Here is a 16,302-nt window from a genome sequence, read left to right as displayed (position 1 = left end):
AGGAACTGCTTAGGTTAACTACTGAAAATGCAGAGAATAATGGCTAGTCAACTTACCTAATGTAAAAAAAATTAAAGCAACTGAAATTACATTTAATGCAGCTAAGCAATTTATACAACCCTTTACCATTAAAAGGGCTATTTCTCAAAGCTCCCAATCACTAAAAGTTCATTTATGTCTTTAGTCTAATCGGCTCTTGAGTAACTATTCAAAATAACCTACCTGTAGAACCAAGTAAAATTGTAACAACAACTTTTCCAGCTGTGGTAATAACATTCCCAATAATTTCCTTGATTTTGGAAGCTATTGAGGCAATTCGCCGCAGCAATTTTAATTTTGTTGTTTCTTCTTCTTCTTCTTCTCCTTCTTCACAGTCTGCATCATCAAAATCTTCATATATTAATGCATCCTCTGCCCCTGCCCCTATTCCTTCTCCTTCATTCTGAAAATAAGAGAAAAGTATAACGATATATCAAATGTATTTACTACTAGAACTTTCTTAACTTTTAAATTATCCATATTGATTGCACATTCTATGTCATGTACCCCAGTGTTAATTCACTGGGGTACAGTGGCGAAGCTCCCAGGGGACGAGTGGGTGCGCGACGCACCGAGCGCACAGATTTGGGTCATGTGGGGGGTGCAAAATCCCCCTGGCCCCTCCCTCTTTCCCCCCCCCACGGCGCCCCCCCACACACTTACTTTAGGAAACCGAGCAGGCTGCAGAACAGGCCTTCCTGTTCTGGTGGGAACTACATTTGCCAGGGTCTCCTGGGAAATGTCGTTCCCACCAGAACAGGAAGGCCTGTTCTGCAGCCTGCTCGGTTTCCTAAAGTGTGCGTGGGGGGGGAGGGTGCTGCAAGGGGCCGGTGTGATTCCCTCCTTTGAGCTGAGAAATTACTGGAGATTTGAAATCTGGAGATCAGTTGTAATTCCAGGTGATTTCCAGGCCCCACCCAGATGTCAGCACTGGTACTTCCTACTAGACTGTTCTCCGAAATCCATTCAACTAAATATACATCAGATAAAATAATCGCTATTGCTATACTGTCCCTCACAGTACTCTTAAGTCTTGCATTGTCTTTCATCAAACCCATTCCTTCCTTTACTGTGGCCCTCTTATAGCACTCACCATACCACACCACTAGTGTATCAACATTAACAATTGCCATTGTTATACTGTGCTGCCATAGACAATCAGAGATGTATGACTTCTGTTTACTATAAAATATATGTCGTATAGGATTTTGACACCAGTCTGAGGACTTGTAGATTCATTTTGGACTGGACTTGTGACTAACAAAGTCTATAAAGTTCCAAAATAAATTTGGGATATAATGTTGGTCTGCTTAGGTTGCTTTTGGCTCTACTGCATTCCAAAAATGCTCCACTGAAGTAGCAGACTGACTAATCTTTCTCATTAATGCCAGAGAGTTTCTTAGCACATAGGAACCACATCAAACCATGATGAGGTCTGAATATGCTCAGAAGCTTCAAAGCTCTGGCACATGGATGCAGTCTTTGACATACTAGAAGTGGCTGATCATAATTAATCCAAAAATCAATGGCAGTGAACTCCACTTTTTAATTAGTCATTAAAAGTAATGTACTTCCATTTGTACTTCCACTGGTCTGTCCTGAACCTATCCATAAACTTAAATGGGTATCCCTGAAATCTAGCAAGTTCTGCCCCTGTACATTTTCTAGGAAATATGGAATGGGGAGTACAGTCAAGTACCAAACTAGACTATGTGCCCTGGGCACATGGCTGCTATTTGACCACTAGAATTCTCTCATTTTACAATGCTGCACAGCCTGATCTTGTTCAGGAATGTGGTAAAAGGGGAGCAGAGGATTTTGTCTCCTCCCTGCACTATTTTCAAGTATCTGAACACCCTGTGAGATGAAGACTTGTGAAGCCTGGATAGGAAACCCTCACCCCACCCACCCCGCAAACAACATAATCCCAACCATTATCAGGCTTGCACGACATTGCAAAATGAGGGAATTCCAATGGTGAAACAGCAGTGGTATCCCTGGGATGCCATATTGTCTCGTTTGGCCCTGAGGACTGATAGTAGCCTGATCAAGACAGTGAATGATCGCTGAATCCTGGAGGGAGATATTTTGGAGTGGGGATGGTAGGATTTCAAATCTTCCACTTCTGTGATCCCTCACAGGCTTTTGGTATGTGGTAACTAAATACTAAGGTGATATAACTGAAAATGCGTTAGCAAAAGATGCTGTTAGAGGATGACAGTTCTCAATTAGATGTTGTGTCAGGGTGAACACACAAAATTAATCGCAAGTTGCACATATGACTCTATGTTACATGGGATTCTCAGATAAATGGTTCCCCATAATTAATGTTCTCCAAGGCAAAATAACATTGATCTATCTATTGTTGCTGAACATCTATGAAGCAGTAAGTTTGACAGCATGTAATGCATAGGAAAAACTTGCAAGCCACCATAAAGATTTTACACTCAGAACTGTAATTTCAATTTATCAGTTTTCCACAACAGTGTTATTCAAGAAATCCCCATTATTCTGAATAATGCATCTATACATGCAGGATCCTTGCCTGAAATCTACTTGTGTGCCGTTGGCGACATACAGATGTCACATCACAATGAAATTAAACCTAAATATATATGGACTTGGCTTGTTGCCATGCTTATGGTATTATTCTCCCTCCATTTTTCTCACATGAAGCATGATGATGGAATCTGGGTTTAAAACTAACTGTAATTTTCCTGACATATGAATTCAGGAATACTGCTTAGTTCTCTCACCCCTACAAGCCAAGGTTATTTTCCTGATAAAGAATCCTTTTTTTTTGGAAGGGGGCACAGAAAGGAGAAAAAAACTGAATTTGTGCACATTCGGGCAAAATATTGGTCCACTCCACACAGTACAAAAAAATGTCTGTAGGACGTCTTAAAAAGAGGCAACTGAACTGCCTTTTTATTCCGCATACTCACAACAAGACGTCCTCTTAAAAAGGACTTCTGCTGTGCTTTCCAGACAGCAAAAGCATCAGAGGAGAAAAGAGGCTGTTTCTTGCCTGACCGTTTTGCTCTCCAGTCAGTTTTACCCTCAGCTTGCACCCAACATTTTGTGTGCAGCTGAAGGGATTCTCCCTGCCGCCATTTGCGGAAAGTTGTTCCATGACATTTGATCCTGGGTGCCTTTTCAGCCCAAAAGCACATACAGTTGTACTCAGCTGGTCCTGGTGATTCCAGAAATATATAATTTCCCTATTTTTATTTTTATTTTCGAGGAGTTATCTTTGTAGCCACACAGACATACCCAGTGGTGGGATCCAAAAATTTTAATAACAGGTTCTGATGGTGGTGGGATTCAAACAGTGGCACCGCCGCACACACGCACCTCCAGTCCCTATTGGGCAGGGAAGTCGCTTTAGTAACCCCTTCTTGGCACTCAGAAAAAATTAGTAACCACTTCTCCAGAAGTAAGAACTGGTTGGATCCCACCTCTGGACATACCTAAAAGAATCTTAGCCACTTGGAAGACAAGGCTGCTGCCCATTGAAAAGCATTGGGTTGATATGCTCTCCACTGACCAACTTAGTTTTTTTCTTACTGCGCAGGTATCACACATCTCTTTCTATAATATAGCAGCAACTGCATTTGTCAATGATACAGCTGTCAGTTTGGTTGCATTAAAGAAAAATGGGGGAGGAGACACAGAGGGACAAATTCATTTAACAGAAAATCACCTGCAGCAGTTTTTAACGTACCCCCATTGAGTTTACCTTTCCTATGACCCGCAAACAGTTAATTATGTCAGCACTTTTGGCAGGAATTTGTTTGGACATGCTGAATTCATTTAAACAAACATTAAATATAATTGATAATTTGAAATAGAAGTTTGTGTTGTTCTAAACCTTTCCTCACAGCTAGTATTTTATCATTTGTTCCTGCAGAGTGAAACTATTAATTTATCAAAGAACAAGGGAGCAATTTGACACTTTATCCTTCTGTTGGTGCTGAGAAAGTGCTTCCATGAGAAAAAGAAATTTGTTTCCCTGATCACTTAGTTCTAGTTTTGCCAGCTGTATCTTTCTCCTTCAGAAGATCATACAGAAAATACTTTTTTTCTTAAAATGCTCAGAAAATACGCTGCAAATGTCATTATATATCATGGACATCAACATGAAATGAAAAGAGTTAGTCTAATTATTTTCAACTGTCTCATTAAATATTACTATGATGAACATCATAATTACAATTCATTTCCATGAATTTCAATAAATAGTTGTAATAGCTTTCAGAACATGGTCAGCAGGGCATACCTTCAATAGACACATACTGAAAAGATTAACTGCAGTCAGAGGAATTATAGCATATATTATGTGCTGTCGAATATCATTGCTAGGGAGTTCTGAATGATGATACTTTGGTTAAATAATTAACCATAAAAATGTTATTACTCTCATATATTAGCGAAACAGCCAGGTAGGAAACAAGCTATCACAATTTTGTAACACAACATAATTACTGGAATGTTTTTGATTTCAAAGATTCAATCACTTAAACTCCCCCCTCCTCTCCCCAGCAACTCAAGAAAGCCTTGTTGCACCACTGGCAGAAAAAGTGTGATTCGGTTTAATCTCAAGACTATCCTTCCACCACTGCACTTCTTGACCTCACTCACTCTACAGGATCAGACAACATATAAACCTTTCTTGTTCTCATCCCTTCACCCCAGCTAATCTTGCAGTCAAGCCCAGTTCTCATGCTCAGCTCCTTGTTTGGCCTTCCCCCTTTCCTCTTCTCTCTCTCTGTCAGCAAGATATCCTCTTATCCTTTTCATTCCCAACCTGGTTCATGCCAATTCCCCTTCCCCTCATCCTTTCCTAGCTTTGCCCAGCTGGATTCTGCATGTATCTGCTCTTCCTCTTTTCACCTTCCATTTCAAGCTTCACTCCCCAGTCTGCAACAATTCCTACTTCCTCTCTGTTCTGTTAGGGGCGCTACACACACCAATAAAGATCAAATTAAAGGTCCGTCCGTCCGTCCATCCGTCCGTCCCTCTCTCTCTCTCTCTCTCTCTCTCTCTCTCTCTCTCATTTCTCCCAATATCATCCCAAGTAGGCACATGTGTACATACAGACTGGATCCCAGACAAGGATTGGGAAAGCGCATGTGTACTGGCCATACATCATGTGCAGTAACCACAGATCACAATTAGATTTCAGGTTTCCACTCCATTGCACTTCAACTGTAAATCACAAAAAAAAAAAATCAAGCTTGCTTAGGCAGCAGTATTAGTCTGCATGACTGATTCTGGGATTCTATGATTTCTTAAATAGCGCCACCATCCCTGACCCTATGCCATGTGGCAAACTGGTTTTGAAATCCACTGAAGTTTCAGAAATTTGTGGCATGTCACGAGAGGTTGGTTAAACAAACAAACAAACAAATAAATAAATGATTTCAATGAAGGAGTGGGCAAGCTTTTCAACATGAACATGTTTCTTTGGATCTCAGCCACTGAATATAGTTCAATGCAAAAAGAATTTTTCACCCATAGCAAGATTACTTACTTGGAAATCATAACTGTCTGGCAATGCTGATTAAAATCAAATATTTCAATCTAAATATTTGTAGCATTTATCAATAAATAAATTTGAATTACCATGGCCTTTTTTTACATAGAATGGGTTTCCGTGATGACTTCCAGACAAAATTAAATGTAGTACATAGTTGTTCAGACATTTTGGGTTAAGTCCCAAAACACACTACTGAACATAATTTTTTAAAACTGCCAAATATAGATAAAACACAGGCGGCAGGAAGCTTCAAGGCTTCTATGGCAGCTGCAACTGCTACTGCTGTGTTCAGGGCCAGAATATCCATTAGTTATGTTTGAGGTTGCTTTATTAACATCCAGCTTCTAAATGTTTCCTCTGGTACAGTATAAACACTGATGTACCGAGATAGCCTCTAAGATCTCAATGACATCTGCGCTAATAAGCTGCCCTGGTCAGAATTAAAATTCATTCTTGCAAGAGAGTAATAAATTCATACACATGCCATAGGTTAGAAATTAAGTAATGTTTGGATTTAGAAGAAGAATGTGAAAGCAAATGGGACAAACTGGTAGGGATGCCAGAGAAGGACTACAGAGTCCAGGGTTCAAATCCCTATTCAGCTTTTAAAATAACTGAGCAAGCTTGGATCATTCTCTCTCTCTCTCTCTCTCTCTTTCTCTCTCACAGACACAGACACACACTTATATTCTCATCCTGGCCTACCTCACAACGTTGTTCTAAGTATAACATGGAAGAGAGAACTCCTCTTTGAACAAAAGGATAATACAATAAACAGGAAAGTAAATATTACTGTTTAGATTTAGTATTTTAATTATTGTTTGAATCAGTTACCTGTGTCAATTTATTACTTATGTATTTTATTTAGTACCTATATTTTTATCCTACATTTCCTCCAAGGAGCACAGGGTGGCATACACTATTCTTCCCTCCTTCACTATTTTATCCTCACACTCACAACAACCCTGAGAGGTGGGTTAGGCTGAGATGAACTAAGTGGTTCAAGATCATCCAGAAGCCTTAAGGAAAGAGCCGTGATCTGAAGCTAGTCTCCCAGATTCTTGTCCAACACTAACTGTTACCGTGGCGTTCATACAAGACTAATGCCTTCGCTTATAGAGCTTTTGCAGTTGATTTGGTAAGCTTACAACAAGGTTTTGTAGGGTTACAGATATTTCCTTTAAGCACCTGGACCTTTCAAGTAAGATGAACTGCCTGCTTCAAATGCTCTATGAAGCTGTATGAGCTTCCCTCCAGTCAGAAATCAGGAAACTGAACTTTAAATGAAACAGATCTGACACATGATAATGTACCTAGGTTATCCAATATATTCTTTAAAAAATTAGCCATCAGTTTTAAGAACTGTTTTGTAACTACTGTCTATTTAGAAACAGTTCATAATGTTAAGAGAAATAAAATGTATACAAATCGTTAAGAATTGTATGTGAAAATTTTGGAATTTGGAATGAATGGGAATTATCACATTGTTTTAATAAAAATATTCACAAATTAGGATATATTTTTTAAAATCTATAAAATTCAGTAGACAGTTGTATGCCTGGTACAGAACTCTGCAGTGCAGCAATGACTGACATTCAGGTATTTCAATACACAGCAGACAATTTTCAGTGGTTTTATGTCAAGATACATGGCTCATATTTCCACTGTAGACAAGTGGAGATTGAAACACAGTATGTTATTGATACTAGTTAACCATTAATATATTTTGAAGGATAACAAAATTATTGTATCTGTTTTTGAATACCTCTCGTTTAAAATTGTACACTGGATGTACAAGGGCATGAAGCGTCAAATCATTCTTCAAAGGTTAAAGAATATTTAAATCTGAGGCTCTCAGCAAATAACTCTCAAAGGAACTTGACACAGGCACTGCAGTGTTTCCCCTAACATCCCGTTTTTGTGTTGAAATAATAAGGAATGAAAATGGTTAAGTGAATGTGATATTTCTGAAATGGCATAAAGGGCCTTTTATACTAGCACCATGTGCAGCTTTGTTTGCTGATTCCTGAACCAAATTTAGCAGCAATGCTGTAAATCAGAACTGGAGGAACAGTCTCCCAAACAGCACGCTGCATTAGCAGCCTTTAATGCATGTTCGTTTCAGAACCCAAATCAATTAAGGGCAACCATAGGATGCTGGGCATACATTAATGCCAAGCCTAAATACAATATTTATTAGTTCCACATCCTTGCTCAGTAGAACAGCTGCTGAAGGGGGATTTTTTTTTAAAAAGCACTCTTTTGTAACTCATTAATATACACCAGTTGTTTTTTTAAATAGAATTCCAATATAGAAACAGTGTAGTATTTTTACTTATACTTGCTTACCTTCAATTTTAGATACTTGTGTTTCTCTGCTCAGGAAAGAGCCAAGCACATGCTTCAGTATGCATTAGAAGACATGCACTGTCTCCTCAGCAGAACAGAGTACAAATGCTGTCAAGAGTAATGAATCTAATTTTATATGACATTTTAATTATAATTCACCGTAATTACATTTAACTTTTAGAAATATTGTTTGAGCCTGAAATAATAGCTAGTTTACTGCAAACGCATCAGTGTGGTGCAGCGGTTAGAGGAGGGGTGTCAAACTCATTTGGGACGAGGGCTACGTATGACATAATTGTGACTTGGTCAGGCTGGGACCAGGGGAGGAGGGTGGCTGCCTCAGCTGGTGAGCACCTAGCAGGCTCACCAGCCCAGATCAGCACTGGAGGCTTGTGTGGCTGCCTTCGCTGTCAAGCCCACAGCAAGCTTGTAGCCCAGATAGGCACAGGGAGTGGGTGAGTGCCAAAACTGGCAAGCCCATAAAGGGCTCACTAGGCCAGATCAAGAACAGGGGGTGGCTGGGTGTCTGGACTGGCAAAAGGCCATATCAGGCCCCTGGGCCACATTTTTCACACCGCTAGGTTAGAGTGTTGGACTAGGATCTGGAACACCCAGGTTTGACCCCCTGTTCTGACAGGAAAACTTGCTGAGTAACCTTGGGCCAGTCACACACTCTCAGCCTATTTACCTCACAGGGTTGTTATGAGGATAAAATGGAGGAGAGGAAGATGATGTAAACTGCTTTTGGTCTCCACTGGGTAGAAAGGTAGGATATAAATGGGGATAACATTACATCAGTTTTTATGCTTGTCACATTTCTGAATAATATGACTCAGATGGATTTTATGCAATTTACCTAGTGAATATTAGAGAGGAGAAAACAGTAGAGTGTTTCAACAGGACTACCTCAGTAGGTGCAAATAGTTCAGTTGAGATATTTGCATATTTAAAATTTATACACTGATTTACGCACTCTTGAAATTACTTTGTGGGTTCTAGCCTGTTTCTTCTAGGAAACAACCCATAAATTACGGTAAGATATTCTAGTCTACTTCTACAAAGATCAAAAATAGTAGTCTACATATTCAACATTAGTCTTTTTTAATGTTAGTTCTGTTGCTGTTTCAGTTTTGATTTTAAATACATTAAAAACATTTAACATAATCTGTCTTGATAATGCAGAAATTGAACTACACCTCTAAATAAAAACTGTCTACCCAATTTATTTTCAAGGGAATAGAAAATCAAGGGGTATAGATCAGAAAACATAACTTTCCACATAGTTATAAATATTTGGCCCAGGGATGTAGGTTAGAAGTGGGAAAGGCCTTTAAAATTGGGCGTATTAAGAATTAATCCTCAAGAATTATTTCAACATGATGATGTAGATATCAATTAAACTAACAAGGGGGCAGCACAGTTTGTGACTTACTACTTGTCTTCATTTTCCTTAACATCTGTCATTCCCAAATGATTTAATGCAAAAAAAAATGGGGGGGGGGGAATCATTAACTGTGGCAATAATTGCAGAGTAAGTAATCATGCAGAGATCTGTCACATGTTGACAGTAGCCCATTCCACGCAACAAACATAGAACACCTTCAATATGTTTTATAAAAAGTGTTTTGAGGTGAAATTCCACACAGTTTTGCCCCAAACGTTTGCAAGACATTTCATTTCTGCTCAAAGCGTTGTTATTTCAAAAACAAAAACTAGCATTTCTTTCCCCCCAAATGTTTTCCAAATGTTCCCCTCTTGCTGTGCAGAAAGCAGGAAACATTTTAATTTTCCTACCTGACTTTTAAAGAGCTCCCACTTTCATTTTTGATGCTCACCATTTTGTGCTGCTGCAGAGATCCTCTGTGCAACTGACTATTTGCTGAAGATTTCCCACAGAGGTTTCCTCTGCTTGCAGCTCATAACATATACCAACACCAAGTTCATTCTGACCTTAGAATGTTGTAAGTCTAAAAGGTTAATGGATACCACAGTTTGATTGGCTAGGGAGAAATGCTGGGCATTCTTAACCCGAAGGCAGTTGGTACTGAGGAGAGAACTGTTGGTGTGCCAGTGAATGGGTTCTGATATAGATCAGTGCTCTGGAGGCTGAGAGCTTGTTCTGTCAGAGCTGAGAAACTTGGAGTAGGGGCCAATAAGGGCAGATTTCTAGGAAGTAATCTGTACCACAGCCCTGTAGGTAACCGTCACATGGAAACCCTAATTAATCACACTGGTGACCTGGTTTAGTCTCTCTGAAAACTCACCAAGATATGGGGCACTGAAGCACCCGAGGATGGTGGAAGTGTAAATAGATAAAGGATTAGGTTTTCTGGAGGAAAACCACAAGTCCTTCTCTGATATGCACCATGTGAAACAGGTATCTATCAAAAGGAAGATAGTCTAGGACTGTGGTGGCGAACTTTTGGCACTCCAGATGTTATTGACTACAAGTCCCATCAGCCCCTGCCAGCATGGTTTAGAACCTGTGTTGGTGACATTTAAGTGAGGAATTAAGTCTTGTCAGTGCTGGAATTCGAGATTTCCAGTCAAAAGAAACACGTCCTGAGGATTAGGATAGTTTTTAAGTGACTTTAATAAACCTGAAGGTGCTGGATTTAGTGTCTAGTGCTACCCTTGCAACAGCAACTTAAAGATATTGAAACATCTTGTAAACAAGTATCTTCTCTGAACCAGCTTCTTATACTGTGTTTCCCCAAAAATAAGACAGGGTAATTATATTAATTTTTGCACCAAAAGATACATTAGGGCTTATTTTCGGGGTAGGGTTTATTTTTGAGGAAATATGGTACCTTCACAATTCATTAAGGCAGGCTCTAGGCAGCCCCGTTGTTTCCCTGTCATGTGTGATGCAAGCTGCATCCTCATTGGCAGGGAAGCACCCTGCTGGATCATACTATCCTGATCTGTAACTACCGGTAGGGCTTATTTTTGGAGTAGGGCTTATATTTTAAGCCTCCTCCAAAAATCATGAAAAATCATGATACGGCTTATTTTTGGGGTAGGTCTTATTTTCAGGAAAACACTATATATTCTTATTAATGTGATTTTTGGATTAAAACTCTTCCTGATTTACTTCAGTTTCCTTGTAACTAAATATACATCTAAATCTTTGTTTGAACTCTACCTGCCTCTGGTGCCAATTTAATGTTTCTCTGACTGACAGGAATAGATTACTAAGTATCCACACAGAGCTACCCACCTTTCTGAATGTAAAGTGCCAAGTGGAGGGTAATCTATCATACAGCTCATCCACATGCAGTCATAGCTTCAAAGATGTCTCATTGAAAACAAAAAAAAAAGAATTAAAAACATGTGCATGGGATCTCCAGTGCAAACTAACTTTATCCATGTACTTTACACAGTGAAATCACATGCAGATGAGCTGCAAGCAGAGGAATCCTCTGTGGGAAACCTTCAGCAAATGCCTGGTGCACAGAAGATCTCTGCAGCAGCACAAAACAGTGAGTGCAACAAAATGAAATTGACAAGCTCCATCAGGTGCCAGGCAGGAAAAAAGGAACTGTTTTGGCCTGAAACGCTTCGTTTTCTCATGTTGTGCAGTTTAAAAAAAAAATCTGCAAGACGTTTCAAATGGTTTGTGTGGAATGGGCCTGCTTGTCTGAGACTGTTTTCTCAACATTTCATGGGTCCAGAAGTTTATATATTACCATGATTTTAAAGTACCATTTAGTCTATCGTTTTAAATCATGAAAGCCTAAAGGAAATAGAGGATTTTACAGTGGCAATCCATTTGACAGAGTAGCCCCAATTACAGGTTTCTCAGGCCTTGGCACAGCATTGATTGGGGATAGTAGGTGCAGTTAACAGCCTAAATGTAATCAGCACCTTCCCTAATTCACCTATTGGGTTAACTGAGAGGAGACGGCTGGTATTAGGGTTGGAAGCAGTAGAAACTGCTATTCCTAGCCATCACAATCCTCCAGGATGTGCGGACAATGCATTTGATCTGAGATTGGCTACTCTGCACCCATTCCCCAGAACCCCTTAAGAGAACTCTCCTTTTGGCCATGCAGGGAGACCATCCTGCACTATGTTTCTCAGCCAATGTCTAAATGCCAGCAGCTATTTTACATGCATATGCATGCTATGGGGGTAGACAAAACCCCCAGGGCCTATCAGCCAATTAGCCCAGGGTAAAATTCTTTCCTGGCCCTTTTAACCTACAGTCATAACAAGGATGAGTAGCCACATCAAAAATAAACACTGAGAGCATGGAGGGCAGAATAGGTCTTTGCCCAGAGGCAGTTACTGACTACCAAGCAACTCTTCAGATTGCTCCTTTCAATCTAAATTGTGTGACAGAGAGCTGCCTGTAGTCTCTAGGTTTACGTCTCTGCACCCACCTCTGGGGGATGGCTACAGGAAGCTGCTTGAGAGCCGACTGGCTGACAGCCAGTGTTTGGTTCAACTGCCTAAATTCATCCTTGTACCCCACCTACCCAGCTGCACCTGCATGATGCACAAATGTTGCCCAAGCTCATGACTGGAGCTTTACTTTTCTCAGCCTCTTTTTCTCCATCAGACCTAATACATAATGCCATTCCAACTACCAAGAGGAAAAACAGCGGCAAGAAGTGGAATTATCTGAAGAAAGAAAAGCGGGGTGGGGGGGGGGTGTTGGTGGCTGGTAGGTTTTAAACGCTAGACAAGAATAATAATGGGGAACAGGAATGAATTGGAAAACAAAATAATACAATTAACATCAGCAGGTCTTAGAAGTTAAAGATATCAGTCAGCTATCATATCTTATCAGATAGATTTTCTTATTTCTTCATTTTCAGAGTTTTATAAAATAAAACCCTAGCTATTTTTCCATATTGCCTTAAGAAAGTTACCTTAATTCCAAGGCCTGCTCAGCTGCTAGTACTAGATCTGCATTCTGTCACATAAAAATGGCCATCTGTACCCCATCAATATCTTAATTCTTACTTGCAGCTGTGAAGTTAACTGTTCTCTCTTTTGCTTTTTTCACCTTTTACACGTTTGAATCTCATTGTACTTCCAATAGCCTGCAGTCTGGGCATTTCTCCAGATGAATTCACCTGCTTTAAACTGTCTAAGCCTTAATAAAAAGGGCCTGCAAACATGCTTGCTCCAAGTGTGCAACCATTTAAGGGCGGTAATGAATTGGACAGAAGCCTAGGATCATGCAGATCTTTCTTTATAATTCAGTACTAATTAAAAACATACTCTGTACATTCCTGGGCCGCATTACTTCTATCCTTGTTCCCTAGTTCCAACCAGTTCTCTCATGAATTATTTTCTCTTGTTTTGGACGTCGGTATATTTTACTTTTTGGTTATATGAAGCATTATAAATGAAAACTTCAATATTCACACTGAATGTCCACCAGCAAACTTGGGATTTTATAGACTAAAGTCCTTCTCATATCCTGTCACAATCCACAATGTGCTTCTGATCCAGAAAGGACACCAAAGGAAAAGAATTACGAGCTCTGGATACCCATCCCTGCTGGCCTTTTTTCTCCTCTTGGCCTCTTTTTCTCTTTACAAAACTTGAATATCTTTTTGTGGCTATACAAGAGATGTTCCACAAATTACAAAATTCTTACCCAAGATTGCCTTCCACATAGGAAATTATAAAAATCACAAGTCAAACGTCACCACAAGCAAAAAGAAATCTCTCTCTCAGTGTATACATTAGAAAACCTCCTCCAGTTGCAGTTTCCCACGTATGGTGAAAAATCTATGCCCGTGACCATCGTGCATCGCTTAAAAGTAAGGTTCAACTATTTTGTACAAAGAAGAGCATGTAGCAAATGTTTAAATGTCTGGAGTGTAGTAATAATATAAAAGGAAATGTTTAAATTGGCTTTGAGTAAACAGGATGTCATTAGCTGGGATTGTGGGGGGAGTGCAGCGAAGGGATAGCAATACTATTTTACCGAAAAGTGTAAAAATTATGCATTTGTGCAAAATCCGTGGGGAGAGAGAGAAATTTCAATAAATACTAGGACTTGGAATCAGGTAACTTAATAAAATTGCTTGGTAGTAGGTTCAGGATAGCCCAGGAGTCTGCAACCTGCGGCTCTCCAGATGTTCATGGACTACAATTTCCATCAGCCCCTGCCAGCATGGCCAATAGACACTCCCCTCTATACTATTGTAGTCCATGAACATCTGGAGAGCCACAGGTTGCAGACCCTTGGGATAGCCAGAGTGAGTATTTTTCACATAGTGCCAATTGTCATCAGGACAACAGATCTGACAAGGACAATTGGTCATGATAAGTAAATAGTCACTGTCACTGAAGGCAGCAGCAGAGGCAATGTTCTGCTTGTGAATGTCTTTAGAGGCACTTTGCTGGCCACTGTGACAAATAGGGTGCATGTAGGTAACCAGTAGTCTAGAAGGGCTTTACCATATTATAGACTATCTATTTATATCGTATTTTAAATAGCCCATTTCAGTGAGCTGCTGCAATGAGACCACAGATCATAACAGCAGCATGCTTAACCTAGCACGTCACAGCAATAGCAGCACAATTATCTCAACTGTAACAGAGCTATTCTGTCTCTCTTGGACAGTACAGTTTTGAAAGAAAACACAGAGGCCGGCAACTTCCCTTTAGTTTTATAGGCTGTTTAACAAATTAAGAAGTCGAGGAACATAATGCCGTAAAATACTAACACTCTCAATTAGGAGTTTTGTCAAAGAACCTGGAGAACCCTTAGCACACAAAAGGTTTTTCTCCATTGAAATGTCTCCATGGAGAAAATTATCCCATAATCAGAGGCTAAGCTACAAGGGGGCCAGATGGTGCGCATTGCACTGGGTGAGCGCCAGGGTGGGGCACAAAAATTCAGGTTTGTGGTTTTTTATTTTTTAGTGTTTTTTTCAGTTTTTGGCCTGCAGGGGGTGCAATTTTTAGGCTAGCCGCATCAACATTTCAGGGTATCTTTAGGAGATTCTCCTGATGATACAACCCAGGTTTGGTGAGGTTTGGTTCAAGGGGTCCAAAGTCATGGACTCCCAAAAGGGGTGCCCCCATCCCCCATTGTTTCCAATGGGAGCTAATAGGAGATTGGGGCTACACCTTTGAGGGATTTCCTAGCTAGGCCTCTTTCTCCACCTTCCAGAAGCCACAGAGATAAATTTTGTACTCTCATCCAGTACTGTGCCTGCTCACCTTGCTTTTCACCTGCCATCCATATTGGTGGCGAACCTTTGGCACTCCAGATGTTATGGACTACAATTGGCCATGCTGGCAGGGGCTGATGGGAATTGTAGTCCATAACATCTGGAGTGCCAAAGGTTCACCACCACAAACTAACACAATAATCCTGAACATATATTCTTCTAAGGCTGTTGAAGTCAATAGTCTTAGAAAAATATAAATCTTAAAATACCAGCCTACATGTTCCATCAGTTTCTAGTCTCTCTCTATTCTTGCACCTACAACAAAGTCTGTTACTATTCCAGATTTGGCCAAATTTGGGTTTGTAGAAATGCATTTTTTTTAAAGACAGGATATAAATATTTTAAAGCAAACATGGTATCCCATCCATTCACATGTTTATTGAAGGAAGAAAATTGCATTTTCTCAAAACAATACTGAGTTCCTAAGAAAATGCTATTCTATCTCATGCAAGCACAACTACCAGGAGTTTGAAGGCTGTATGGAAATGATTTGGATGGTGATGGATGCACAGCTTTCCCTTCCTCCCCTTCCACCTAGCATCCCTTCCAAACCTGGGTTAAGTTGATTCCCAAGGACACAAGACTCACTGGGCTAATAGCTACAAGCTCAGGGTGTTGTACTGAGACTGGAGGTGGGGTGGGGATAGGAAATCACCCCTCCAACTTCTTCTGGCAGTAGAACTGCAGTGATGGGATTTTGCCCCTTCCTCCTCCTCAGTACAGGTCTTTGATATGCATGTCTAGTAGCCCACATACGCCTCATAACCGAGGCTACCAACTTCCCCTGGATCAGAAAAGCATGCTGAGAACAAGAAAAAGATGTGCAGTACTTGCATTCAAGGGTGGTTGCACCCAACACAGTGACTCCACTAATATTATAGGTATATACTGGGTGATGCCCATGGCATCATTAGTGATAAGCACCAAGAAGAAAAAACATCCCACCCATCCCACCAGTACAGGCATCTGAAAGTTTTTATTTAACTTTAATTTAATGTTAGCTTTTTAATCACAGAATCATAGAGTTGGAAGATACCCCAAGGGCCATCAAGTCCAACCCCCTGCAATGCAGGTATCACACACCTAATCAATCACACAATGCACATAAGGGGCACAATACTTGCCTGCTACAATTTTCAAGGGAGGCTGCTGTCCTTTAAAAAAACACTAGAA

At 40.2% G+C, this 16,302-nt stretch overlaps 1 protein-coding gene across 1 annotated transcript in view; it reads right to left on the bottom strand.

Moving 5' to 3' along the window:
• Positions 1 to 16,302, bottom strand: part of PIEZO2 (piezo type mechanosensitive ion channel component 2) — a 337,873-nt gene that overhangs the window by 118,292 nt on the left and 203,279 nt on the right. The window contains exon 6 of the mRNA XM_048508534.1: positions 223 to 442. Coding sequence (XP_048364491.1) covers positions 223 to 442 — 220 coding nt within the window. The remainder of the gene's footprint in view (positions 1 to 222; positions 443 to 16,302) is intronic.

The sequence above is a fragment of the Sphaerodactylus townsendi genome, linkage group LG09 (assembly GCF_021028975.2).
Source record: "Sphaerodactylus townsendi isolate TG3544 linkage group LG09, MPM_Stown_v2.3, whole genome shotgun sequence".
NCBI classification, from domain to species: domain Eukaryota; kingdom Metazoa; phylum Chordata; class Lepidosauria; order Squamata; family Sphaerodactylidae; genus Sphaerodactylus; species Sphaerodactylus townsendi.
Note: the sequence above shows the minus strand (reverse complement) of the source record. Positions and strands in the feature narration are given on the sequence as shown.